The 27588-nt window shown below is 39.7% G+C and overlaps 3 protein-coding genes across 3 annotated transcripts; 2 read left to right on the top strand and 1 right to left on the bottom strand.

The window, feature by feature from the left end:
• Nucleotides 1-260: 260 nt before the first annotated feature.
• LOC139724417 (uncharacterized) lies at nucleotides 261-27588 on the bottom strand. The gene is made up of 15 exons (XM_071635564.1): nucleotides 27314-27588; nucleotides 24495-24873; nucleotides 23307-23501; nucleotides 22173-22412; nucleotides 18791-18906; nucleotides 16934-17062; nucleotides 15886-16202; nucleotides 14583-14697; nucleotides 12273-13131; nucleotides 11178-11293; nucleotides 10283-10446; nucleotides 8473-8711; nucleotides 6614-6710; nucleotides 5600-5752; nucleotides 261-286 (listed from the first exon to the last, which is right to left on the bottom strand). Exons 1-15 carry the CDS (start codon nucleotides 27586-27588, stop codon nucleotides 261-263), a joined length of 3420 nt encoding a protein of 1139 aa, XP_071491665.1.
• On the top strand, nucleotides 1573-3630 carry LOC139724039 (uncharacterized). The gene is made up of 2 exons (XM_071635240.1): nucleotides 1573-2794; nucleotides 3356-3630. Exons 1-2 carry the CDS (start codon nucleotides 1573-1575, stop codon nucleotides 3628-3630), a joined length of 1497 nt encoding a protein of 498 aa, XP_071491341.1.
• LOC139724029 (uncharacterized) lies at nucleotides 3645-4520 on the top strand. The gene has a single exon (XM_071635230.1). The coding sequence runs from the start codon at nucleotides 3705-3707 to the stop codon at nucleotides 4518-4520; it is 816 nt and encodes a 271-aa protein (XP_071491331.1). The 5' UTR covers nucleotides 3645-3704.

Raw genomic sequence — 27588 nt, 5'->3', positions numbered from 1 at the left:
ACCCTATTTTGCTTCTGCAGCAAGATTTGCATTCTGGGCCCCGTTTCATAAAAAGTTGATAAGATAGCAACTCTTGCTGGAATGGCAATTGTCATGACAACGACAAGAATCCAGCTTCCTGATTGGCTGTTGCTATTGGAAGTTGCCATTCCAGCAAGAGTTGCCATCCTAACACCTTTTATGAAATGGGGCCCTGATCACTTAAGAGATCTAATGAGCATCTTATTATCAAAGCTCAGCACATCACCAACCAATCTGTTTCAAGTCCACACCAATCCAGTGGCATCTGTAGTGACAGATAGAATAAGAAGACATCAAAAAAGTTCATGCCAAAAAGTGCATCAGTGTCTGAGCAAGGAATTCCACAAAATAGCAAGCACTCAAGTTCTTCTCCAACAGTTTGTATTTCAAAGCTTATTGATTTATTCAAGCTTCACAACAACATTATCTCAAAATGTATGGAAGTTAACAATGTACTGTCTTTTTCTGTGATTAATCTCCCCAGCCATGGTAAAATTTTAGATAGTTAGGATGTAAGCATAATTTTGATACTTTCCCCTATTGCTTTGAGTCACAAAATACAATGTCATACATGTCTACTGGATATAATGATGAAATACAAAAGTACAGGCCTTTACAAAGAGATGGCAAGATTATCACAAGAAGTCATAGTGCACTTGTTGACTTGTTATTTAATCATTTAATATAGGCATGGTGAGCACATACTTCATTATCAGAGCAAGAAATTCTGGCCATATGGAAAAATCCATTCCTTTTCAGATACTGAGAGCTGACATAACACAGCAGCAAAAGTTGAAATTTTTGGAGTGTAGAAATTTTTGCTCATTTCATGCAATAAAAAAAACTAGTGCAAAAGTAACAGTACAAGTATATTTGCTTGTAATATGTAACACTACCGTATATTTTGATTCCACAGAAATTCAACATGCAAAATTCCTCTCACCAGGCCGAGAATGAAATATTACTCTCACAAAAATGCCCACTTTGATAGTAAACAATAAAAAGAGCTGATATAGTGAATACCGGTACTGACTGGTCGGTTGATATTGAGTTTCCACAGACAGTCAATATGCATTGTCACTATTTGTAGTCCCAAGCAAATATTCAGTATCTGTGCTGCTGATTGATGTACAATAAAATTATCTATTAAAGAATATTCCATTTAGACGTTGAGGGCGCAACGGCAATCTCGGAAAGGTTTTTCACCGCTGCAAAATTTTGCCCAAAATTCCGGATTTGACCGCGCCCGCCGACATCGTTATTGTTATCACTGTTTTCGTGAGTGTCTCAACATTTTAACCCGTCGTTGAATTTGATATGTTATCGGTTGATATTTAAGAAAATATCGGCAGAACATTCCGTATTTTCTTATTCGGAAATTACAACGACCATAACGGGTGCTCAAGGTGACGACCCGCTGACCAACCCCACTAGCCGATCGCCGTCAGCCCCCTACCTTTCCAGCTGCTACCATATCAAAGGTTTTAGTGGCGCCACCTAGCTGACCACGTGATCAAGCTTCGCAAGTGCATAATGGGCCGCAAAGGTATAATGCATTCCGTCGTCCTGCTGCTAATCATCTACATAGCTCAGACTGAGGCTTTCACTCGCTTAGCCATCCCACAGTATGCGAGGAATGAATGGCAGCAAAGGAACAATGAGCTGAAAGAACTCATAGCACCTATTCATCGTGACCTAAATCACCGCATCTTGACCCCCAAGGAGGCCGCCGACTCTTTCAGCCATACCGTCTTCGGCTACTTCGCTTCGCAACCCGACTTCGTCCAAGAAAACAACTCACGAGCATACGTCGAACATGAACCAAAAACTCTAGCTGACGCGCGAAAAAAGAAAAACATTCTCCGTCGAAAAGCATTTGGCAAGGAAAGCACTGAGGAAGACAGAAAAAACTTTCGGTCAGCAGTTAAAGCAGTATCTTTTCTGAAAAAGCGATCTGACAAAAGGAAAGCTGGAAAAACGGCAGCCTACCAGGAAAATCTCTACAGAAAAGACTTCTGGAACTTCTCAAAACAAGTATGTAACGGAGACTTTAATAAAGCTGCCCCAAATATTTCCTTCTCGAAAGAAACGGCAGATGAGTATTATCCACAAAGATACTCCCGAGCTGAGCACATCGATTTTAATCAGCTCCAATGGTTCCCATACATAAACGTAGATGAAAGAAATTATGAATTTGATTTAACCCCGGTTACACCTAAACAAGTGAAATTAGTATTACAAGCCAAGAAGGCTTCTTCCTCTCCCGGGCCAGATGGCCTTATGTACGGCTTGCTTAGAAATACTCCTTGTGTTCACCATTTTTTGGCCACTCTATTTTCTCAACTACTTCTTGAAACAAATGACCCCCCTGAGAGCTGGTCCTGTTGCCAAGTAACGCTGATACATAAGGCCGGGGATACAAATGTACCGGAAAATTTCAGAATGATTTCGTTAACTTCTTGTGTAAGTAAAATTTTCCACCAAATACTCGCAAACCGTCTAGCATGTTATCTGACTACAAATTGTTTCATTGACCCGAGTGTGCAGAAGGCTTTCATCAATGGAGTTAATGGTTGTGTCGAGCATAATCAAGTCTTACATGAAATAATTGCGCACAGTAAAGCCAAGAAACGCACAGTGCATTTAACGTTTTTCGATCTGGCGGATGCTTTTGGGAGTGTTAGCCACGAGTTGATATCCCATTCCTTGCATCGTTTTCATGTACCAACCAATCTATCGGTGTACATCGACAATCTGTACGGTAGATTGCAAGGTAGTGTAAAAGGTAACAAATGGCTGTCTCAACCTTTCACGTTTAAAAAAGGCGTGTTTCAGGGAGACCCCCTCTCACCTATGATTTTTCTGTTGTGTTTCAACCCCCTTATCGAATATCTCGGACAGATGAAGGATAGACTGGGGTATGATCTGAATGGCACCAGAATCATAACAACTCCGTACGCAGACGATTTCAATTTGATCACGAACAACAAAGTACAACATCAAAAAATAATTGACCAATTGCACTCATACACAGCGTCAATGGGACTCAAACTAAAACCTTCCAAATGCTGCAGTCTTTCTATCTGCGGTGGTGTCCCTAAAGAGATTGACTATTCAATCGGCTCTGAACGTATTCGTTCAATCAAAGAAAAGTCTCATAAATTTCTGGGTTCGCATATTTGTTTTAGTGGCAAACCAGCCGAAGTATGCGAGTTCGTTCACAATGAAATAATGGTCAAGATGCAAAGAATTGAAGAAACATGTGTCCGTCCGGAGTTTAAGGTTGCCATCTATTCACGTTACCTGCTAAATTCTATCCGTTTTTTGCTTACAGTTCATACACTGCAAAAGACCCACCTAGATAAACTCGATGTAATGACCGACAAATACCTGAAAAAATGGTTAGGTGTTCCCGCTCGTGGTGCTAACATCGCCATTGTTCACTTACCCCATGGTCTCAACATCCCCAGCCTATCTGACATCTACCGCCAGTCTCAATCTCTAGCTTTCACCAGATCGAGAGTCAAAGCTGATAGTGTCGTGAACCAAGCGATTGACTCCGCCATTGAAAGAGAGTCAAATTGGGCACGTAACAGTCCACTGTTGTGAATTGTAACGTAACTCATGGTAAAGTGGAAAATTTAGTTAATGTGCAGACAAGCTCATGGAACGCAGTAAAGAAAATGGTTAAGCAGGTAATAGAGGAGGATACAGTGAAATACTGGACTGATCGAGTAGCGCCACTCTTAGTGCAGGGGAAATTCACATCATTACTGTTACTGGAAAATGAGAATCTAACATGGAAATCGATCATGTATAACCTCCCCAAAAGAGTTCTCAGTTTCATTATCAATGCGTGTATAGATTCTCTGCCCTCCTACACAAACTTGCACACCTGGGGTAAACGCCTCAGTGATAAATGTGTCTTCTGCCCGGGCACCACTGGCACTTTGCATCATATACTTTCAAACTGCCCAGTTTTTCTAGATAGATACGAGTGGCGTCATAACAACCTGCTGAGGTATATGTATAAAACATTTCTTGAAAATCTGTCCAACGGGACGATTTACACTGACTTAGAGGGGCACTCAGTCACCGGGGGCACCATACCTCCCCATATTCTCACTACAAGTTTGCGCCCAGATTTAGTTATCCTTAAGGAAGAACAAGATATCACGATTGTTGAACTAACTGTTCCCTTTGAAATGAACCTCAAGGATGCACATCAAAGAAAAGTAGAAAAGTATAATTCGATTGTGCGGGACATCCAGGATAAGGGCTACTCAGTGTCATTCCACGCGATAGAAGTCGGGGCAAGGGGCCTAATAGACCGGGGGAACAAAAGCCGTTTAAAGCGAATTCTGAGAACAACAGGTTCAAAGATTCGTCCAAACGAATTTTTCCAGACACTCTCTAAACTCGCCATACTCTCCTCTTTTTCAATATTTTATGCCAGGAAAGAGAGAGCTTGGGGGGAGGTACGGCACCTAGATCCATGACTTAATAGTTATGCAATATTCACACCCATTATGAAGCCGACGTGGAAGTACAGGAATATGTTTGCCGGTCTGTAAGACACATGTTTGTAATAATGTGTTATGTATGTGATATAATTGTAGAATATTGTTTGAGGTATGTTATAATCATTGATATAGATATTTATTGTTTGTATAATATACAGGCGCAGATATTTACGGTTTATATGTGGTATTGGCTGTAGATTCTTTTTTTTCCCGGGATCGGGGGAGGGGGGAGGAGGAGGGTAGCCGCAGGTATGAGATGGGGATAGCGGGTGAAAGTTTATTCTGCCGCTGCGGCTGGTTTGGATTTCGCATTTTTTTATGTTTTGTTTTTTGTTGGGAAAGGAAAGGAATTTGAGGTTGAATGATATGTTTGGAAAGTTGAGATGAGATTAGTATTGATGCACTGTAATATTATGGGTGAATGGGTAATTGAAAAAAAAATGTAGAAATGTTTGTTTATAGTTTTTGGTTTTAGGTTGAAAAAGATTTATAGTTGTAAATACGATGGGTTCTGATAATTATAATATGTGGTAGGGGGTATGGGGCACAGAGTCAAATAAAGATTAATGTTGGTGAAGATTTGATGAGATGATGATGACAATAAGGTTTATGTGGGTTTTTTTTTGTATAAATATGTATGTGTGTGTATATGTATGTATATGCATATATATAGGCCTATATGTGTATTTGTATAATTTATTATATTATATTTTAATGCGGATTATTGTACTAATACTGCGGATGATAACTACATCACTGCTGTTATTGTAACACAGAAATAGTATTATGTATTGATTGTTTTTATTGATTGATCACCGGTAATATCTGATATTCTATGTGTGATATGGGTTGCAATAATGTAAACTCTAATATTGTTGTTTTGTATCCCCATGTACGTGTCTAAACCTGCCATTCGTTTTGAATGAAACGGTGGACCTGGTTCTTTTGTATATTTGTTATTCTCACACTTACTTGAACTTGAATAAAGTCATGATTAAACAAAATCATTCTTATTGTGACAAAATGAGACAAATGAAGAGTAAAATTCACTATACCTTGGGAAAGGAATGCCAAGAATCGCTCTGCATGACCTCTGACCTCTCCCGTGGTAACTGTGATGACTTTCTGAAGGAGCTTCTCCCCTCCCTCGGACAGGAAGAGCTGCTTGATGCGATGGTCCTCCACCAGAGTTCTCAGCATTGTTAAACCTGGATAGCAAACATGAAATACATTCATTATGAAATTTGAAGGGTTCACATGTTTTCATACACAGTGACATCAATCATACATATGCAAATTAGAGAGGTCATGAGGCCAACGTCTCATAGGTTTCCCACGGGCTTCCACTCAAATGCCCAACAGTAAATCCTTGGTATCAATTCACATTTGCAATGACATGACAATGATAACTTCCGCTTAAGGGAGAGTTACACATACTAAATTATTGCTGTAACATAGACTTTTATATGATCTTGACCATGTACAGCCAAAGCGAGAGCTGCAAATCAAAGACATAATCACTCACCACAACTTGAATACACGATTGAGAATTATTCTCGTGCCTCGGAGAACACGCAGTACTTTGAAATTCCATAACTTTTTTGACCAATCTTGATTTAAAAAAAAAGACTGTTTAGTATGTATTTTTTGGCTTCCTCTGCTAATCAAATGAATAAGCTTTGACATTTTTTTTTTTGTTGCAACAATTAGAGTGGAAGATTGCAAATGGTGTATTTGATGACAGATCCCATAACAAGATTATAGAAAGGTATCAGATGATTACAAGATGATAAGGGCCCTGTTTTATGAAGAGTCAAAATTGATTATATACAGTAGTTGATTTCAACTGTAAGTCTATGGCAGACTGTGTAGTAAGGAAATTTCAAATCGATTTTATCTTTTGATGAAAAGGGGCCTAGCTCTCATATAAAGATGATAGCTGGCTAAAATCCATTTCTGTGGTGGGTAAAAGTGGCACTGCAGAATCAAGATTGCCTTTTTTTTTTTGCATACGTATCAATGGAGGTGGTACAACAGGGAATATACACAAGTTGACAGGGGATACTTACACAGCAGGACATCTATGGAATGCTGTAGATGTCTCAGGATATATTGCATGAGGCTTGGAATGAGTCCATGGGCTGCTAGAGACATGTGGATCACAATCTGAAGTGGGACACAGAAAGACAGAGTCCCATAGAATTAGAACTCTGTGCCCAGGTCAAACAAATTCAGTGATACATTATTTTTTTTTAAATGGCACACATTTCCCATTGGTTTATCATCAAATTTCAAAAACTTACTGCTTATCATGTATTTTAAAATCATCTCATGTTTAAAAGACACACAGAACTATGTACACTATTGTTAATGTGAGTGATATCATTATTTTTTTTTTTTTTACAATGAAAATTTTTATTCAAGTTATTTGAGTACCAATGAGGAGCCTCTAGGCCTGAATTTAAAAAGGTAACTCAAATTCAGTCCACGGATTAATAATAATTTTGACTGCATTACATACACCTGATGCATTGCATAGGCCATCAGACATTTGATAACCGAGTGTGAGTTGACATGGACAGGTGCATACTACAACTTATTTTGGACTTATATCTGATAGTCCATGGACTAAACATAAGAAAGCATTTGATTTAAAGCGTCTTTATGAATGCAGGTTTAGGTATTTTTTCATGACTTTACAAAAACCACTGTGAATTAAAAAGGATGCTTTTCTCACTGTATACTGTAAAAGTGGATATTTTTGCGCGACTTATTTTTCACGCTCGGCTGGATAAGAAGAGTTTCGCGTGTTTTTATTTGCGCGGTATCATGACATCAACTACAGGAACATATGTGACCGTGCATCACAAAACAAACAAAAAGTCGCACCCTTGATTTTATCAGAGGACTCCAGAAAGGTGAAACAGGTCAACCAAGTCAATTTTGAGTTTTCCATATTTTCTGAAAAAGCTATTCTTCTTCTACATTATTATTGAGTTTGGAATCATAAAGTGAATGGGAAAGCGAATATTCAGGAGTTTTTCTACAGCCCTTTTTTGGTAGAGTAGTGTGATCAGGTTTTTCTTAGATGCCCCTTTACACACTCTTCACTTTCAACTCTAATAACTTTTGAAAGGATGGTGCTACTGCTTTGAAAGTTCACACTTATAATGGACAGAATGTGTTGATAGAGCATGCTTAATTTCAGGTTAATCTGATAATCCCTTCATTGTTCTTGCTACAGTGGTTAGCATCATAGTTTTTGTCCCATTTATGGCACAGGTTACACGGCTTTATAGTAAAGATTAAGCGCTTGAATAGACCGTGTACTTCAGAGCCTCTTTTCTCAGTTCAATCTTTTCCAGAGTGTGGGCTTTCTTTCCAATATTTATATAGGTTAGGAGAATCCATTTGCTTTTAGTTATACATTATTTTAAAGCTTAGAGTCTGCTCTTTCAGAATCTGCCCTTAACTACAAATCCATGTCTGGCGACTTTTTGTTTGGTTTTGTGATGCAGGGTCACATATGGCAAGCAAAAATAATTGCGCTAGTTTCTGATTGCAGGAAATGCGCAAAAACTTCAACACCACGAAGATTTCCACTTTTAAAGTAGTTCTAACTCTCAACAAATATTGTAAAATGGGTCAAAATCCCTCATCATCAATGCATTAATCTGACAGGATTTAAATGCCTTAAAGAATGTCAATGTTCACAACATCATTGCTCAGCATTCTATCCTGTGATAAATATTCCTAGCACAAATTGCTAAAAGAACAGTCATATAGATGTTGATACATTTGTATTCCCTGCATATTCACTGTAATGTTCAATACTGCACTATATCTTACAGCCAGAGGAATCTTCGCTTACTTTTATCACGAATGAACAATTCCAAAGTACTACTCCAAAGTCCCATTTAAAACTCACGTCTCCGAATGCCACCAAGTCATAGAGAAGCAGTAAATGTGGTCTCCTGCTGGGGTGGCCTGAGTGATTCAAACCCGCCACAAGTCTTCTGCCGCACAGGTCAAGGGTCAAGAGACTGGCCTGGTAGGCCAGGGGCGTGTCCACCTTCAGCGCAGGCTTGTAGGAGGTCACAGCCTCTCGCTTGGTTGCCTTGGAAACTGTGGATGCTGTCGTGGAAGTAGAGCTCCCATTTGCTGAAGCTAAAAAGAAAGCATGATAAAGTTTGCAAATGATTGAAAAATTGTTCTACATTCACGTAAATGACATAGTTTACATCAATTTAGGGCAATTTATCAATCAGTTGCAATAAAAACAACTAAACGGAAGGATTTGAAATGATAAAGCTTGTTGTTGATTGATCACATGCTTGTGCAGAAATCATGAACACCTCAAAGGAAGTGTCCATGGTTTCATATCCAGTGCCTACATATCCTGGAAGTCTTGAGATTAACACCTACAATGTATACCCTTGAAATCAGCTCTTTCTAACCAAGCTATTTCACTGGCACATGTATTCTCTACAAAAAAAAACCCACTAAGAAACACACATACAAACAAACAAACTGATCAAGATAACAAGAAAAATATATGTCATAATCTCAGTGGGACAGAGTTACTCTTTTCAGTTGTAATAAAGTGAAAGTGACCAGTCCTCAAAGAATGAAAAGAATTAATAATGCATTTTCACCAATGACTAGTGGCAGGACACCTGTTTCAATGGGTGAGCAGAGTGGAGTTGATTTATGATCCCCAAGATGATAAATGTCATACTTTTGGCCCCCTACGATACATGTCAGTACCTTTAACCCTAAAAAGACTGGGGGGGGGGGCCTAAAAGGCCCCCCCCCTCGACATTTCGCGTGATTACTCTGCAACGCGCAATGCTCTCGCCGCGATGTTCTATGACGTTTTTCTTTCGAGTTTCCCGCACATTTTGACACCAAATTTGTGACGCCCGGGGTTACGGTTCTGAAGTTATATAACTTTTTGTACATGCATGTGAGGCCGAAAATGGCTCAAAAATGTGAATTTGTGTACAAAGTCAATACAAATTGATTTTTTTCACATGGTTCATATAAATATGCTTATTTTTAATCTCAATGGCTAAGATTAATTTGTTTTACGAGTATTATGCTTCAAAAAGTGTCTGCCACAAATTTTGTTTAAAAAAACAACAAAAACAAAAGGTCGAAAAAACAAAGAAATATATAAGAAATTCATAAAACAATAAAATAAATAAGAAATTAATTGTGATACCGCATTTTTTTCAAGTACATTTGCTAAGAATGCCACAAAGAATAATTAGACCAAAAATGAGCACTTTTGGAGCTTTGTTTACTGATTTAGATCAAAGAGTCTGATTTCTTGCATAAATTAGCATAAATAATCAAAATAAAATAATACTATTTTGTAAAATTTAAATATACGATCTTGTAGATTACATCGCACACTACCATTGTGCAAATTTTCGCGGCGATTGCACAATCCACGGCCGAGATCTTAAGGCCCCCCCCCCAGTCTTTTGAGCTATTAACAAAATAGCCCAGTCTTTTTAGGGTTAAAAGTCAAGAAAATGTACATTTCCGAGCATGAACACACAATTATCTTGCTATTCGTGAGGACAGAACAAACAGTTGAGGTCCGTATAACAGCTTGCCAGTGCGCAATGAACAAGTATCTTAATTTCTCTATTTAAAACACGGGTAACAGAGCACCCAATAAAGAATACTATCAAAAGCCAATACACGTGGCAGACATAAAGGGGACTTACCAGCACCACTCCCACGATGCTTGACCTCACTGCCTCCGCCTTCTTGATGACCTTTGACCTGTAACGAGTCAGACACGAGGTCAGCTGTCTCCATGGACATCTTGGAGAGAATCTTGGTGAGGAGAGCATCCCTCTCCGCCAGGCTGTCCGCCATTTCCTGAGCTCTGTGTAAAGAGAGTAAAGTTTGTCATTTTGACCTTTGGAATGAAACCTGCACCCGTAATACTGTAAACATCAATATTTTTGCCCAATTAAATTTTTGTGCAGATAAAGAAAATTCAATGTATTTTCATTTTTCTAGCATAGCAGCAAAAGAGCACTTGATTGAAAACTTTCAAAAAGTAGGGGGAATAACATTACCCTTAACAAGTTGATGGAATGTGTACTTTCCATGTGAAATGAAATTTTGGGGAACACTCCTTACATTTTCTTACATTGTTGCCAATAATGGTGTTGTGAACTGTTGTAGTCCCTTTATTCAGTGATGACAGTAACAAAACTTTAAAAATTCACAACTTTTAAATAAATCGTCCGATTTTCCTCAAACTTACACTGGTGTTTTCAACTAATATTCCTGCTTTCACTCAATCCACATTTATATTTGGGCTTCAGTTTCCTTTAATGCTCTAACTTGATAGAAATAATATGCTATCAAAGAACGAGCAATCATACAGTAGTGTTGACTTCCGATGGTTGAGAACAGGACATCTGTGGCATTATCTTCACTACTTGGACGCAGATGATCAAGCCGTGAAGACACAAATGGGATGTATGAAAACATGTACTTGGAAGCATTTTAATTACTGTATATAACTTGTGGCAGTATAAGGAGCTGATGAGAGCTGTTGTCTTGGGAAAGAATGTTTGAAAGACACAAGAAATTGAGTTTCCTCACCTGGCTTTATGCCGCCTGGCTGGGTTGTGATGCCTCGTTAACTCATTTACATATCTCTGGATCTCCTCGGGATCTGTGGGCTGTAACAGGCACTGGACTACACGGCATGCAAACTCCTACAATGTATGTGATGGAACAAGACACAACCCAACACGGGTTACACAAAATATTCCCATATCACCGAGTTGCAATTGCAAAATTTAATGTTCCAACATTTTAGTAATCACCATTTATCACCAAAAATACACACACAGGTTTTTCTAATCATTCCACTAATTGCTCACAAAAAAAAAATATTAAAAAAATTCCAAATGACTCATCTATGATTTCACTTTGAACCCTTTAGCCCGAATTCACGAAGGTGGTACAAATGAAACCATGGTTTAAACCATTGACAAAAACCATGGAGCGCCAAGTGTCGCACAGAATATTTCCTTACGAAATCAGTCATATCATCGATGAAATGAATATTTTGTGACGAAATGACAACATTTTGTAAATAAATGAACATTTCATCCACGAAATGATAACTTCGTTAACGAAACGGTCATTTTGTCGACAAATTGACCAATTTTGTAACAAAATATTCCATGTGACACTTGGCGCTCCATGGTTTTTGTCAATGGTTTAAACCATGGTTTCATTTGTACCACCTTCATGAATTTGGGCCTTTGTGTGCTTTGAGTGGAGACTGGAGCAGAGAGCCCCGTAGGCTTGTACACACTGTCCAAAGTCCCTGGTACGGTAAGGGATAGACTGACCCACACACGACAGTTCTTCCCAGTCACCCATCACTTTACGTAGTTGCTCCAAAATGGCCGCCTATATTGTTACAGGTTGGCCAAAGACAGTGCTCCGAGCAGTGTAAAGAAATTCAAGCAATCGTTTATTTCATGCGGCAGACCCCTTTGGGCACTTTGATCTTGAATGTAACACAGTTTACTCTGCAAATGATGACCATCTTCAGGAAACAGCACGGAAAGTATTTCTTAGATTTGTGAGAACAAGCTACAGCCTGATGGAACCATAAAATGGCGCCTATATGAGAAAGCGAGCAACAGGCAACTTCCCCATCAAGATTTCCTTCCTGCTTACCTCAGTGTCTTGATGACCACAAACCATCCAGGCTGCCACAGACTCGCAGGCACCACTTTTCAGCAGGGCCTTCCGCAAGTGCGACTGCAACTTTTGTTCCCTTTGGACAGTCTCTAGATGAAGGTGAGTCTGGTTACCATGGTGACCATTCTCCCTCCCTATGGCATCCTGTCTTGTAGACCCCTTCCTCCTTGTGTGATTGTTGTTAGAATTTAATGTCTGTCTGTCTTCTCCTCCTGCCTTTGGCGATTGCACATTCCCTTTGGTCTTGCCCTCATCTCTTTCATCATCCTTTGACTGGTTGCCTTGGCAACCTTTCTCCATGGACTGCCCATCGTCATCCCAGGCGAATCTAACCTTTGACCTGCGCTCTCGAATACTCCTGTTAGCCACCGGCCCACTGTGAAAGGCTTGGCCAATGGTCTCAACGTACCTATAACCAACACTGTGGCTTGGATTATCACTCTCTCTCTCCGCATCACCCACATCACAAAATCCTGTGATTTTCGTCTCAAAATCACCTACGACATCTGCATTCCATTTGCGGCACGAGGATTCCGCCAAGATTGCGACAATCTCAATAGTAGATGCTACAAATGCCAGTTCCGATTCACCGTAGCGCACTTCGGCGTTTTTCGCTGGTGTCCCCTTCTTCGTCGAGGCTCCTTCCCAAAGCTTCATGGAAGCCTGCATGTACAGGGCTTCCGGGTTTCGCTGCTGCTTGTCCGAGTTTGGCGTGACGCTGAGGGCACGGTCGAAGCTGGCCCGCGTGTACATGTGCAGGATGTCGACAGCGCACAGAACCCCACGAGAGACGAGGAGGCGGTGGACTGACAGGTTTCGGACGACCGCCTCTGACCTAATGGTAAGGCAACGGAGTGGTCAGATTACTGGACACACTGGACTAGATTGGACATTTGTCGAAGGAGATTTTTACTAGATAATATAGGTATTAACAAGGCAGAAGGTCAATATATCTGCTGTCCTCTTTTCTCTCTGCACCAATTTTTTCTCTCTTCTTATATCAGAAATTGATCAGGGACAGACAGAAAGAACAAAGGAACTATTACTTTGAAACAAAGATGGTATGCTAGATATCTTAAGGGTTGCCATGGAAACCTGAGAGGAGGAGGGTTTTCCTTGTCTGCAAAGACAAACAACAAAATATATTCCATCTGTAGCCTACTGAGAACAGGCGGAAGAGTCCAGTGGACAATAATCACAGAAATGTGTAATTCCGCTCCTTGTTTAGATTGGCTCTAATTCACGGAGTAAAAAATCAGAAGAACAAAATGGTAGAATTACAACTGATTGACAATTGCATTTTATCAATGTATGTAACGCTAAGCATTCAGTATTTGGGGTAATAGCCGTGGTAAAAATCATGGACATGCTACATACTCGGGTGGCTTTGAATCCCACCTGAGTATGTATGCTCATGATTTTTACCATGGCTATTACTCAAAGCGCTGAGGAAAAAGGGTAGAAGTTTCATCAAAATCACCATATGAAAGAACACAGTTTCATATGTTTCCATGACAAAGTCAAATCAGTCACAGCCAGTTAATATGCACATTAGATGAATTGATAATGTCACCACCTCACAAGTCTCCAACCAACCCGGACAAGAATCTTGATTACCTTTCCAGTCTTTTTCTTCAATTAAATTCAAATCATAGTCTGACACATCAGATCATGGTTGTGATGTGATAACCTCGCCATGACATCTTTTCAAAGAGGAAGGGATAATGCAGTTGTTTATTATTTTTGCTCCCCAAATTGTGCTTTCAATATGTTTGTGTGAACACACCACAAGAGGCAATGGCACAGATAACATCTCATCTAATTATCATATCGTCCCTGGGGTGACAAGACCTCATATCCAAATTGACATAATATACCAAAAAATCCTCCTCCTTAATTTTGAACATCAGCAATACAGATTTGTGTTTGAAAAAATAACAATAATGAATGTAATTCAAAACAATATTTCTACATTATTTGACATCAACATTTTTTTTTTTTTTTGCAGAACTGTTGCAAAACTGGGAAAAAAAATGCTCTATTAGACTATTAAATATAATGATTTTGAGATATGAGGTCTTGTCATCCTCAAGGACAATGTGAGGCTGACCCAATGTTGCTTTTCAGTTTGGAACTTATATAATTCAGCATCTGTCTTTTTCTTTGTCCTATTCTGATGAAACTTCTACCGCTTTTTCTGTTCTATTTCAGTCTCTATCAATGAATATGAAGTGAAACATGGAAAGAACTCAAAAGATTTCTCCGGAGGGACGTTTTGAAGCTCACATATTTGCCAAACTCTTGAGGCACTGCATGGCGTGGTGTAGAGCAGTGATGCTGCCCTGACCGGGACGGAGCCGAACGTCCGAAACGTCGCCCTTGTCGTCTGTCTGAATCTTGCCTAAAAACATTCAAAGTTGATGATATTCATTTTGAGAAACTATGGCATAAATACACAGGACATTCCCCAGTAATACAATATGACAAATAACGAGACACAAACCCAAGCATCTCTTAATCAGCAGATTCTCCTCCCTGGACCCCTTGGCAAACTTGAGACTCTGAAGATAGATGGATAGATGCTCTCTGATGCTATTATAGCCTTACTTTTAAATGTACATGACAAAAACAAATGTGGGTAGGAGAAAGCTGAATTTCAGGTGGGAGAAAATCCATCTTAAAGGGATGGTACAGTATTGGTGGAGATGAGAATTGGACTTTTAACTTTTTGCGAGATACCAAGAAAACACTTACGATATAGTACAGAACATACCATTTTAAGAGGAATTCAAAGTTTATTTGAAGAAAATCGGGTTTAGAATGACTGAAACATCCAAAAACAAAGTAAAACAAAGCGATCGTAATAAAGTTTGGGTCCCACACTTTATTAGAATCGTCTTTTTTGGATATCTCAGCCATTTCAAAACCAATTTTCATCAAATAAACATTGAATTCCTCATAGAATTACATGCTCTTTCATATTTCATAAGAGGTTTCTCATTATCTCACCAAAAAATGTTAGAAACCTGAAATTAGGTCTCAACCAAAACTATACGATCCCTTTAGGCAGGAGACATACAGCTACAACACGAAAAATTCAAATTCAAGATGGAGAGAGGAAGATTTTCCAAAAATTGTTTTTAAGAGGGAGATCACCCGCCAAAAGCAGTAAAGTTGGAGGCTCTGTGAATATCAAAGTCACACTGTTTATTGCTGCTATTTAAAAAGATGTTTTATAGAGTTCCCTCATTCTATTCTAATGCCCTGTAATTGTGAGTGTTATGGACCATCCTACCAAAGTTACTCCGGTACTAGACAAATGCAAACATCATTTAATGTCTAGCCCATGTCAAACAAGTTGCCGTGATTATGAAACAAAACATGATATACAGAGTTATATATAAACAATATGTTTCATTTTGTAATGACCATTAACATTTCTTATGACTTTGCAGGTCAGCTTGAAGAGTATGTGTTAAAAATTCTGATGAAATTAAGAACTGAATGGTAGAACTTTCCGTTCCCTACTGCGAGTGACTACATATGGGATGATTGTTAAACATTTTTCACTACAATCTGATTCACTGACCTTCGACCTGGAGAATGTGCACAAGGAGATCCACAACTTCCTTTAGACCAGTCTTCAGCTTCTTCTCACTGTCTGTAGTTCCCCTTCCTTTTCCTCCGCTGCCCTTGGAGACCACCGCATCTTCTCGGTCAGCCTCCATCATCTGAGTGGTGAGTGGTTTCCAGATCTCCCTCGCCCCACCCTGTGCACCATCCAGCCCCGCCCGGTTACGCTCCCTGAACGCTCCCTCTGCCTTCCGTAAGAGAGCCTGGAGGAGCTTGGTGCCTGCTTCCTCAAGGAGCAAAGAGAGGACAGCTATACCAGTCCCTCTCACCTCTCTACGAAAAGAGTCAAAGGAATGAAGAGAGCTGATCGCCACTCAGATCCTCTGAGATTTTATTACCCCATTACAGGGGAGCAAATCTTTTTACACATGTAGAAAACCAACATCACCATCACAAAGGGAGGTTAATTAACTCAGTCGGTAGTGCGTCTGCCTCAAGATCCTACAAACCTCGGCTCGATTCCTAGGTCACACTGGGCAATGTTTTGTGTAATCATATTTTCCCCTCTAATAAGAGGCAAAACACTCTGTCCCTTGGATAGGACATAAAAATGGAGGTCCCGTGTGAGAGAGTCACAATTCACGCACGGTAAAGATCCTGCTTCATTTATTCAGTGCAAAGAGCAGGGTGTTTAACTCGGTAAAGTGGTTCCACCTCACATCCAACTGGACCCCATGGAAGACCAGCTATTGCGGCTGAATATGGCCCATCCAGCCATCTTCTCAGATGGAAATGAAACAAAAGAAAACTTAAAAGAGAATGTGAAACTTGACTCTCTCTCTCACACAGAGAATCGAACATGCTGAATCAAGGACTGCATTATTCAGGCACAGATACTGAAAAACCTGGTTTCTGTAGCAGAGATCATGTAATTATTTGTTTGTGCAACATGACCAAACTTTTTTTTCGTGCTAAAACAATGAACACTAAGTAGGTGCATACATGTAGCTAGCATTATCCCCCAGCTGAGGTTATAAATCCCACATGTTACATAACTCTCTTACCGGCAGTGGGTTGACCTTAAGATCTGGAGGAAGGTAGTGAGCAGCACACCATCTCTGATCAGGGCTTGCACTCCAGCAGTATAGGCACAGAGCTGGAGGCAAAATGCCATAGCCTTGGTCTGCAGGAGACTGTTACAACACAGAGAGATACAAGATCGTACTTTTCAAATTCACGAAACTCTTCCGTCAAGTTGTTTTTATTGCAACTGGTTGACAAATTGCCCTACATTATTAATTCAATTCAATTAAATCTATTGAAAACCAGACATAGTCACAGTAATGAATGAAACACGAAGCAAATGGATATGAACCCCCAAGAAGCAGAGCTTGTGAGTGGGGCCCATTATGAATGGACTTCTTGATCCCAGCTGACCAGCAAAGAGACCTACAACACGTAAACATGTAATTATAGGGGGAAAAAAAAAACATCCAACCACCGCACATTTTTATACATAAGAAATGAACTGATCAGTGTTTATTAAAAAAAAAAAAACAAGCAAAAAACACTGATCAATTCAGTGCTAATTATGCTGATGCAGGGCAATTTGCCAATCAGTTGCAAGATAATACTAGTACTCCAAAGATAATTCTGAATGTTTTGTCAGCTTACCAACCAGAAAGACATAAGTATTGTATATGCTATATCTTTTGTAAGTCCGGAGCTCTTCACAAATTTAACAACACATGTAAATATCAGCTCTGATCCTGACATGAATGTGACATACACACATGCATGAACAAGATGTATGATAATAAGCAAATAATCAACGTTGGTGAAGGTGACGGGACAAACTATCACTTCCGAGGCAATCTGGATGTAGCTATCTTTCCGAAGCGCAGCTGAGGAAAGATAGCATACACATTCAGATCGCCGAGGAAGTGATAGTTTGTCTCATTGCCTGAAACTAAAAGTTGATTTTTTGCTTTATATTCCACATCTAGGGTCCTAGAAATTCCCATTTTATTCCACATCTGAAACCGTTTTAGCTGTCTTTAGGTATCTTTAGGGCTTAGGCTACGTGTGTGCGTAGATGACAAAACAATGAATTTGGTGCGCGCACTGCGCGGCACTGAAATGAAAGTGCGTTGCACTGTGTACTATCAAGTGACCTAGGTCACATGATAGTCCACAGTGCAACGCACTTTTATTTCGCGCGCTCATCTTGCGTTAGGACTGTGCGGACTGTGTGGAGATCAGCGAAACAAAAGGGACTATCAACATAGAGTGTAACGAACTTTTCTTCTCGGGTGATGTGATGGGCAAAACTACGCTTCATCACGTGATCAGCTCTGGACCAATCCTACTGCAACATTCTTAGCATGTGGAATATAATACAGTTTAGTAGGCCTCCGTTTTGGTGAGCCTACTGCATGAATGGATGCAAACACTTCCCCACCTATGTCTACAGGTTCTGCATTTTTGTATTTCATGTAAATGAACTCATTCTTATTTTACAGATTTAAACATTCAAATTTGTTAGCTATGCTTTGCTCATTTTGTTTTCTGAGAATGAATGAATGATACCAATTTATCTGTGGATTGCTCACTTCACAATAGCAAGACCACTAGCATCATTATCATCATTATCAATATTATTTTCATCATTTACTGTTACTATTATCACAGTTACTATTATTATTATCATTATCCTTGTTATGAAACCCCATTCAAGCTCTACTACATACCTCATTCCCGAACTTTTTTTGACATAATGGAAACACAAAAGCAATTCACTGTGAATTCAGCATGTGAAATAAAATCCTTGAATGACCTATCTGACCAGAATTAAATCTATCAGCCAAAATATTTGCTACAACTACTAGGGCACTGCCATGCTGATTTTTTCAAGTACCTACCATGGACCATCTCTCAGAACAATTGATATGAGTGAGGTGAACTTCTGGCTCAGAACGCTCCCTGCTGTGTGGTCGTTGTGACTGATCAGGTTCGTCAGCAGCTCAGTGATTGGCTCCTGTGACAACATTATGCAAATTACATTGGTCATATGCAGGGATGCCAAGTTCAAAAATTTTTTATGAGTGAGATTTGCCTGACCCAACGTCTCGGCACGCTCATGTGCGCGCGAGCGAGGGTGTGGGAGGGGTTAATAGGGAGCTTTTTCAATTTTTAGCTCTTAATTGTGCGATCAGGTGAATACTTAACCCTAAAAAGACTGGGGGGGGCCTAAAAGGCCCCCCCTCGACATTTCACGCGATTACTCTGCAACACGCAATGCTCTTGCCGCGATGCTGTAAGACTTTTTTCTTTCAAGTTTCCCGCACATTTTGACACCAAATTTGTGACGCCCGGGGGTACGGTTCCGAAGTTACATAACTTTTTGTACAGGCATGCAAGGCCGAAAATGGCTCAAAAACATGATTTTGTGTACAAAGTCAATGCAATTTGAGTTTTTTCACATGGTTCATATAAATATGCTTATTTTTACTCTCAATGGCTAAAATTAATTTGTTTTAGTAGTATTATGCTTCAAAAAGGGTCTGCCACAAATTTTGTTTAAAAAAAACAACCAAAACAAAAGGTCGAAAAAACAAAGAAATACATAAGAAATTCATGAAACAATAAAATACATAAGAAATTAATTTTGACACCGAATTTTTTTTCAATTTCATTTGCTAAGAATGCCAAAAAGAATTATTAGACCAAAAAGTAGCACTTCTGGAGCTTTATTTACTGATTTAGATCAAAGAGTCTGATTTCTTGCGTAAATTAGCATAATTAATCAAAATAAAATAAAAGAAGACTATTTTTGGAAAATTTAAACATACGATCTTGTAGATTACATCGCACTATACCATTGTGCAAATTTCTGCGGCAATTGCGCGATCCACGGCCGAGATCTTAAGGGGGGGGCCCTTTAGGCCCCCCCCCCCAGTCTTTCGAGCTACCAAAATAGCCCAGTCTTATTAGGGTTAAGTGACTATTTTTTATCTACTTTAAAAGACAAAAGGGAAATATACCTTCAATTGCAAGTATCACTTTACTCCTTTGAGCTAGGTTCATTATGAATAGGCCCAAGTTGCATACTTCACCCAATGCGTGAGAAAAATTGATGCTATGCGTGAGATCGTGAGACGGACCCTAAATGCTTGAGTCTCACGAGGAATGCGTGAGACTTGGTAGCTCTGCATATGGTAGTTTTAGCTATTTAAAAAAAACAACAATATTGTAATAATGCCTCTGGTGACACTTCACGGCAGAGGCATAACAATGCAGAAAACGAATACATCTGTTAAAGCAGGCTTTTTTTGTTACTCTCTAGATACTTACATCCTCACTCTGCATAATTATGTCATAAATGCTTAAAACACATACTTTGTTAATCTTTTGAATTTGACCTCTTGCTGTGCCTACACATATTGATATGAGAATGAATACAGTATAATCATGTGACTGCTGACATTGACTTAACCACAAGATCACAGCTAACATCAGCCGTACATTCTTGGCACAAGTGATCTATACAGTTATGTAGGTGAAGTTTAAACTTGGAGAAGAGAGACATAAAGCTTCAAGTAATTCCTTTGTCTCTTCCCAAACTTTCTACAGAGTTCCAAATCACATACAATGGTGTAGCTCTCTCTCTCTCTCTCTCCTTCTCTCTCTCTCTCTCTCTCTCTCTCTCTCTCTCTCTCCAATGTATCTATGTATCTACATTTTCATCTACCCAACTACCATATATGAAACTTATTTTGCTGGGTTTCTATTATCATGAATTTTGCAAGTCAGGCACTATTCGCTAATTTACAACAGAAAAAATGTCAACTCTGGTCCTGACATGAATGGGCTGTGTAAGTGTACATGCACTGATATACAAAAAAAAAATATGTTTATGAGTGCAATGGCCAGAATATTTCATGAGGTGAAAGATGAAATGATCCATTTAATGAGGCATAATGGATCAAATAAATCATCTTTCACCAAATAAAATATTCTGTCCATTGCATGAGTGAACAAGGAAAAGTAGAAATTACACGGTGCGTAATATATGTCCCCGCCGGAAGTAGCATTTTGTAGCAAAATGTACAATACAGGTCAAAAATCAAGGTCAAAGGTCAAAGAAGTCAGAGGTCAGAATTCTGTGTACAAGTTTTGAAGCCCTCACCTAGTGCCATCACATAAAGCAAACGGAATCGAAATCAGGTTAGAAATGGCGAAAGAGTAGCATTTTGTAGCAAAATGTACAATATACATGTCGGTCATAGGTCAAGGTCATATAGGTCACAACTGAAATTCTGTGTAGCAGTTTCAAAGCTCCCATGTAGTGCTATCATATAAAGCAAACAAAATCAAAATTAGCTTATAAATGACAGAGAAGTAGCAAATTGAACATTTTGATCACACACGGACGCACACACATACACACATACACACGGACACACACACGTACGGAGCCCGTTTCATAGTCCCTTGCTCGAACTCATTCCGCGGGGACAAAAACATGTATTATTTGATCTATATAACGCCTAAAACAGATCCTTGTCATTTGATGCTTTATTGATTTAGAAACAAGAGAGAATCTGAGATCGAGAGAGTGCTCACTGAGCACTTTACGCTAGCTCACTGTTGCATACTCACACTGCATGCAAACGCAAGCGTTTAACACGCGTAGTGTGCCGGGCTCTTGGCGTGCGTTCAGTGGAGCAAATCCTATGGATCCAAAATTGCAGGGTAAATGGAGCCACAATTGCACGGATAATGATGTCATAGTGAAATGGGACGAATGATCAATGTCAAACAACCAATCAAATGACAAGGATCTATTTAGACACTATATAATACTCAATACACAGTATATGAACAAGGTGCGTGACAATTCATAAAGTTTATAAGGCATAGGTCTTGGTGTGCCTTCTGTGTGGATGGATGCGTGCACTTCCCACTTCCTCCATCACTCCTGTACTCCACGACTGGGAATATTACCAGAAATGAAATTGCCTAGAAGTGACGATCTGTGACAAGTTATGACTCGTTAAATATATGGTGTATACAGTGTGTACCTCTCTTTCATTCTCTATTGTAAAACCACAAATTTTCGTAAATATCGCAAGGAGCCAGGATTCCTGAAATTAAAATGCACGCAAAACTTCTTGCCTGCACCGTATGCATTGCATGCCAGTGGCAATTCGCAAAATATTCATGCTGGAAAAAAAGCTGTCAGCTCCAATTCGTGAAAATTTCATGCCAAGAATATTTATGGCTTTACATTTTCTCTCTTACCCTTGTGTTGGTGTGTCTCCTAAATGCCTCCTTGATGTCTTCCATACCATGATCTAAAATCAGTATGGCTAGCTGCAGGTGATTGGCCAGCTGGCTGAGGAGGGAGGCAGCGGCCCGCTGTGATTGGACGGCTGCTGCTCCTTGGCCCCGCCCATCTGTCAGGACACCAATCAGGATGGTCAAGCCGGTGACAATCATCTCCTCCAGCCACAAGTCTGCCAGCTCGCTGTGACTCGTCACCTGTAACACAACAGAGTGTTAACCCGTTGATGGCAAGCTGATTTTGTTACAACACGCATTTCCCATAGACACCTGCCCAAGTATACTCGGGACTACTCTTCACTGGGTTAACACATTCGCAACTGAACCGCCCAAGCCCGCCCGTCTTAGTACTCCCTATAATGCCCAAAACAGCCCGTCCTTTTTTTTTTTAATATAGTTCTGTTTTACCATAGTTTTGTTTGTTGTCATATAGAATATATGATTGTGCAATTTGAAAGGATCAAAGGTCAACAAAGGCATATCAGAACTATTTCTGTAGATTTAATTCAATAAAAAATATAGATAAAAAAATATTATTGTAGCACACCAATCTCTTGGTAAAGTTTTAATAGGCCCTCAAAGAAACATAACTTATAATAGATGAAAATAAACATGCAGTGAGCTATTTCATTTATAAAGTTGTCGAATTGAGAGCAATAATGCTGTACCTTCCAGGAACCATAGGCTATTATGTATGGAATCTTCAGTTGCAGTACAGTTAAAGCAATATCACTTTATGACAGGTTAATATTACTTTTGTGAAGTCCTCATGACATGGTTAAAATCAAATACCAGCTGACACACAACGTCAGGTCCTAAATGTGAAACACATTCAAATTGGAGTCTCCAGTGACCGCAACCCTGGTTTGTCCCGAAAGACTGGGAAAATAATGATAGTTGTGCTTTACTCCAGATATACTTTCACACATTTTCAGATCACAATCAGATCAGAGTGATTTCAGAAAAATGTGAAGGAGAATACAATGTATGTTCATATATTATGTTACGTTGCCAGTTTGCATGGAGTATACTTGTACGAATTTCCATGTATGTTTAAATAAAACAACACAAAAAGAAGTACACTTGTATTACCTTTTCCAGAAACTGGCAACCTGCAATGACTACATCCCCATCATCATCTGCATGGAGGAGTACAAGGACCTTTGTAATAGCTCCAGACTCTAGGAGGATCGCAGCGTGGTCTGGGGTGCTGGTCACTGCCTGGCCTAGCGCCCTCAACGAGGCCTCACGCACAGCTGGGTTTCTGCTGGACACCAACCTAAGTAGCTGCAAGCAGCATAGCACAGAAATGTAACACTGTCATGTCAATCTTGCAATATGATATAAAGTCAGGCCTCAACATTATTATAATTATTTTTTTTTTTATTGTTCATTTGTTCACTTAGAAGGAAATTTTGATATAACAAAAGAAATTGCCGCTCCCGAGGACTTCGTTATAACAGGAGCCTATTGCAATATGGTCTTCTATATCCAGGGTAGTCTCTTCAGTGTAAGCACTGCTCTCCCAATAGGGCCCAACATATTTTTGCCCCAGCACTGCCAGGTACCCAATTATACAGCAAGGTGAAGAGGGACAATGTGGGTAAAACATCTTGTCCAAGGATGTAAGCACTGGGCTGGTTTTGAACTCGGGACCTCTGTTTTAAAGTCAAGAGTCTCGTCCAACATACTGTGTGCTTCTCAAGAAGTGGGCCGAAAAGTGAATAATTCAAAGATTCATATTTGATCTACCTATGGGCCTCCAAAAAGTTGTAGAAGCCGAAATGGGCCTCAGGTAAAAAATGTTGAGAAGCGCAGCACCATACTGTAGTGTTCTGACTGTGGTATGCAATCATATCAGTTCATGCGCATTTCATTCACTTCTCTTGATAATAAAGGGCCCTCTTGTAAACACAGAACAGTTGACTAAAATGAATAAATAAATTTATGAACAGTTTTAGCTCCTGCACCTTTCGTAGAACACTGATGGATGGGAGTATCTCCAAGATTTCTTCACTTTTTACTGGTGTTACACCCTCCTCAAGAAATATTAGAGAAGTTAATCGTAGACAATGACTACAGCAACGCAGTGATATTTGCGTGATATGAGTAGTCCCTTTAGGTCACGAGTGTATTTCTTCTTGAAAAATCACCCATTATATAACCTATGTGAACTATTATATTCCAAGGGATGAGAGTTGTGCTGTGGGTCAGTGTACATCCACGGCTTGAAAATAGTGATGAGAAGACTGTGTACGCTCCTGACCAACACGGGCATACCTGATGGAGTTGAATCGCTGGTGTGTTCGTGTCAAACTGGACGCTCTCTGCCAGGTTCCTGAGGAGCTTTCTCGACTTTTGCTGCTTCTCTCTACTCTCGTGGACTATCAGCAGGTTCAGAAGATCGGCGGAAGGGTATCCACTCCCTTGCTCCTCCTCTCTGCCGCTGTCGTCGGAGCTCTCCTCCCCATCATCACTACCACTGGATGAAGAGGGAAGGGGTGATGATGGCAGCCCCTTTCCTCCCCTCCGCCCCCGCCCGACGTTGCCACAGGTACACTTGGTGTGCAAGGGGCGGAGTTCAAGTTCGTTGCCATGGTGCTCCCCAGGGACAGGGTCATGTGACATCACTTTCTTTAATAAACTTCCCCGGTCAAACCTGCTAAAGAAAAGCATAATTAAGAGTATGCAGAGACTCCAACCCAAAGCACCTTCTGATCTGGAGATTCTCCCGCCTGAAACCCCTAGCAAACGGGAGACTCCAAGTTGATGTGTGCGAAGCGCGAAGTTCCTAGGGTTCTAGATGCTCTCTGGTGCTATCTACGGCTTATTTTTTCAAATACAATAGCAATAAGTAAGAAATCCTTTAAAACGGGAGACACAGAGCCAGGGCGGGAGAAATTAAATCTCAAACGGGAGAACGGGAGATTTTGCAAAAATGGGTTTTCGGCGGGAGATCTCCCGTCGAAAACGGGAGAGTTGGAGTCTCTGAGTATGCTCAAATGCACAATTAAAGTTGACTAAGCACAAGTACATTGTATAGTAATTATAATAGCCATACAGTAAAATTCAGATTCATGCTTTCATAATAGACTTCTTCTAAAAGATATAGTACCTGTACAATAGTTTCTCTTTGATTTTTTTCTTAGCATTTTGATAAATGATTCTAAAACTGCAATAGCCATCTCTAAGAAAACATTTTCTCCTCCAAATTCCTTAGCCTTAGTTGAAAAATGAAAAGCAAATACATGAATTCATATCACTCAATTATTCTTCTGGAGGAAAATTTTCATCAGTGATAGAACATTCCTATATTGTAGCATTTGATCTGCATTGGGGTTGTCATTGTACAAGTGCAATCAGCATTGAAAACTTATGAACACACAAAAGAATAATAAAATCAGAAATTAAAGAGTATTTCCTAGTATCATTTCCTGGCACTATGAATAAATGAGATGGAGAAAAGATAGCCAGAAGTTCAGAAAATTTTGTGTCTGAATATATAAGTTAAGCCTGAAACAATTCTTTAAAAGGGAAAACATAAAGCTAATTACAAGAAATATATGAAAGGGGAAATCTATAAACAAAGAAATATTGCAACTGAAATTCCAAGCAAGTAATATAAACTTTACATGAAAAGGAATGAAGAATGACTGCACTGCATACATTGCACTTTGATATTACAATACAACGTTTCAGTACCCAAATACAGAGTTTTCAGTAGTCATCACAAAACCTATTCTGTGGCCTATCTCAGTATCATTTTGCCAGCCACCTGTTTCCTCCTTTTGCTTTTTCCCCCTTTGACAGAAGTTCCCATTAAAAACCAAGAGATTTAGGAGTACAGCACATCTAATAATGTAAGAACTGTGCCACTTCCAACTCTGTGGATCCTGTGATTAAATCTATGGTGCATTGAATTAATGGTTGAGCCATCTAGATGATTTTAACACACGTACGCCTAATATACTTATTTTAAGTTAAACGTTGTACAATTGTAACTACCGGTATGATGTACAGCCAAATGTTATCACTAGTACTTGTCATATAGCATGTACACGTATAGCGCATTACACCCAATGATACACCAAAATTTATCACCATTACTCACAAAACACATCTGCACATGCCTGCACACCGAAGTGTCAACACAAGCTTGTAATAATCACGAACAGCATCACATGCAATCAAGCGACATATTTCAATACCAAAATATTAGCACCTGCCATGGCCATGTGCCACACATAATCACAAGTCCAGGTGTACGTACATACAGTACATGTACATTGTACACCTACATGTGTTTTGAATGTATTGTACTATCACCAGGATTGATCATACACAGCACTGCCTTTCTCAGGTCTGCACTGTGTGTCAACAAATTATGCTTAAACTTATGCTCAAACAAGTATCATACCAGACTCAGCATCCAAACTTGCCCCATCCCCCATCTCTACTCCCACCTGACATTGTATCTGGTTCCTGCACTTGGGGTCAAACTTTGACTAAGCTCTTTTGTCTTTTGGTTTAAGCAAGACATAATATTACCCATACAGTACTCCTCTTAATCTTTGCATTTAAATGGGGACACAACAGTCAAGCTAAATGTCATAGTAGTAAATGTATCATGTGTGCACCACACAGCTGGGCATTGTGGCTAGAAGTAGAGTGCTTCTCTATGAAGAGAGAGAGAGAGAGTGCAATGTGTGCAGTGTGAATCCATTAACCAATGAGAAGATAATATTAAACACTTTCTGTGCCAATGAGTTTAATGTGCACAAATTTCACACACATACGTACAATGTATCTATGGATAGGAAATTTAAAGATCTTAAAGATCTGTAATGAAATTCATGTATTATTTCACATGATTATATACTTGTAATGTGAAATCTTGTTTATATTTTCATGACTTGTGAATAATATGTTTGATATTGTTATACTTATTTTCTCTTATGTACAAGTAGAGAAATAAAACTTCTTGTGTTCTACTGAAACTGAAATGAATGTTGAACATGCTCTGAGCATTACACTTTGGTGGGAAACTGCAATGTACAGATGTTGATTGTTATTGCAATGGCTAATCTATCACCACCCACCTGTTGTTTTCTGGAGCCACTCTGAAGACAGGAACATGCAAACTTTTTCCTGTGGCTGCCAGGGTCTGGTGCTCGTCTTTGTCACTCCTGCTAATGCCAGTATTTCCAGCCCCACCCAGTCTTAAGCTTCTTGAACTCACTTCTGGAGCAGAGCCTTGCTTTGCAGTCCCCCGTGGTCGGCTTGTCTTCCCTCTGATGTTGGTATTACTGGATCGACCTGGTGGCCCAGCAGACTGGGGTATTATATTTCTGTAATGTCTGGTAGTGGTACTCAT

Source organism: Diadema antillarum, unplaced genomic scaffold (assembly GCF_040938485.1).
Source record: "Diadema antillarum isolate AM-2024a unplaced genomic scaffold, OU_Dant_1.0 scf00000015, whole genome shotgun sequence".
Taxonomy (NCBI): domain Eukaryota; kingdom Metazoa; phylum Echinodermata; class Echinoidea; order Diadematoida; family Diadematidae; genus Diadema; species Diadema antillarum.
Note: the sequence above shows the minus strand (reverse complement) of the source record. Positions and strands in the feature narration are given on the sequence as shown.

Coding starts and splice junctions, on each gene's coding strand:
- LOC139724029 (XM_071635230.1), top strand. CDS start 3,705: ATGGTTAAGCAGGTAATAGAGGAGGATACAGTGAAATACTGGACTGAT.
- LOC139724417 (XM_071635564.1), bottom strand. CDS start 27,588: ATGAGTACCACTACCAGACATTACAGAAATATAATACCCCAGTCTGCT. Junction 23,502..24,494: donor CAGCGATTCAACTCCATCAG/GTATGCCCGTGT, acceptor TGCTGCTTGCAG/CTACTTAGGTTGGTGTCCAG. Junction 14,698..15,885: donor GCACATTCTCCAGGTCGAAG/GTCAGTGAATCA, acceptor GAATGTTTTTAG/GCAAGATTCAGACAGACGAC.
- LOC139724039 (XM_071635240.1), top strand. CDS start 1,573: ATGCATTCCGTCGTCCTGCTGCTAATCATCTACATAGCTCAGACTGAG. Junction 2,795..3,355: donor TCTGTACGGTAGATTGCAAG/GTAGTGTAAAAG, acceptor TTTTGCTTACAG/TTCATACACTGCAAAAGACC.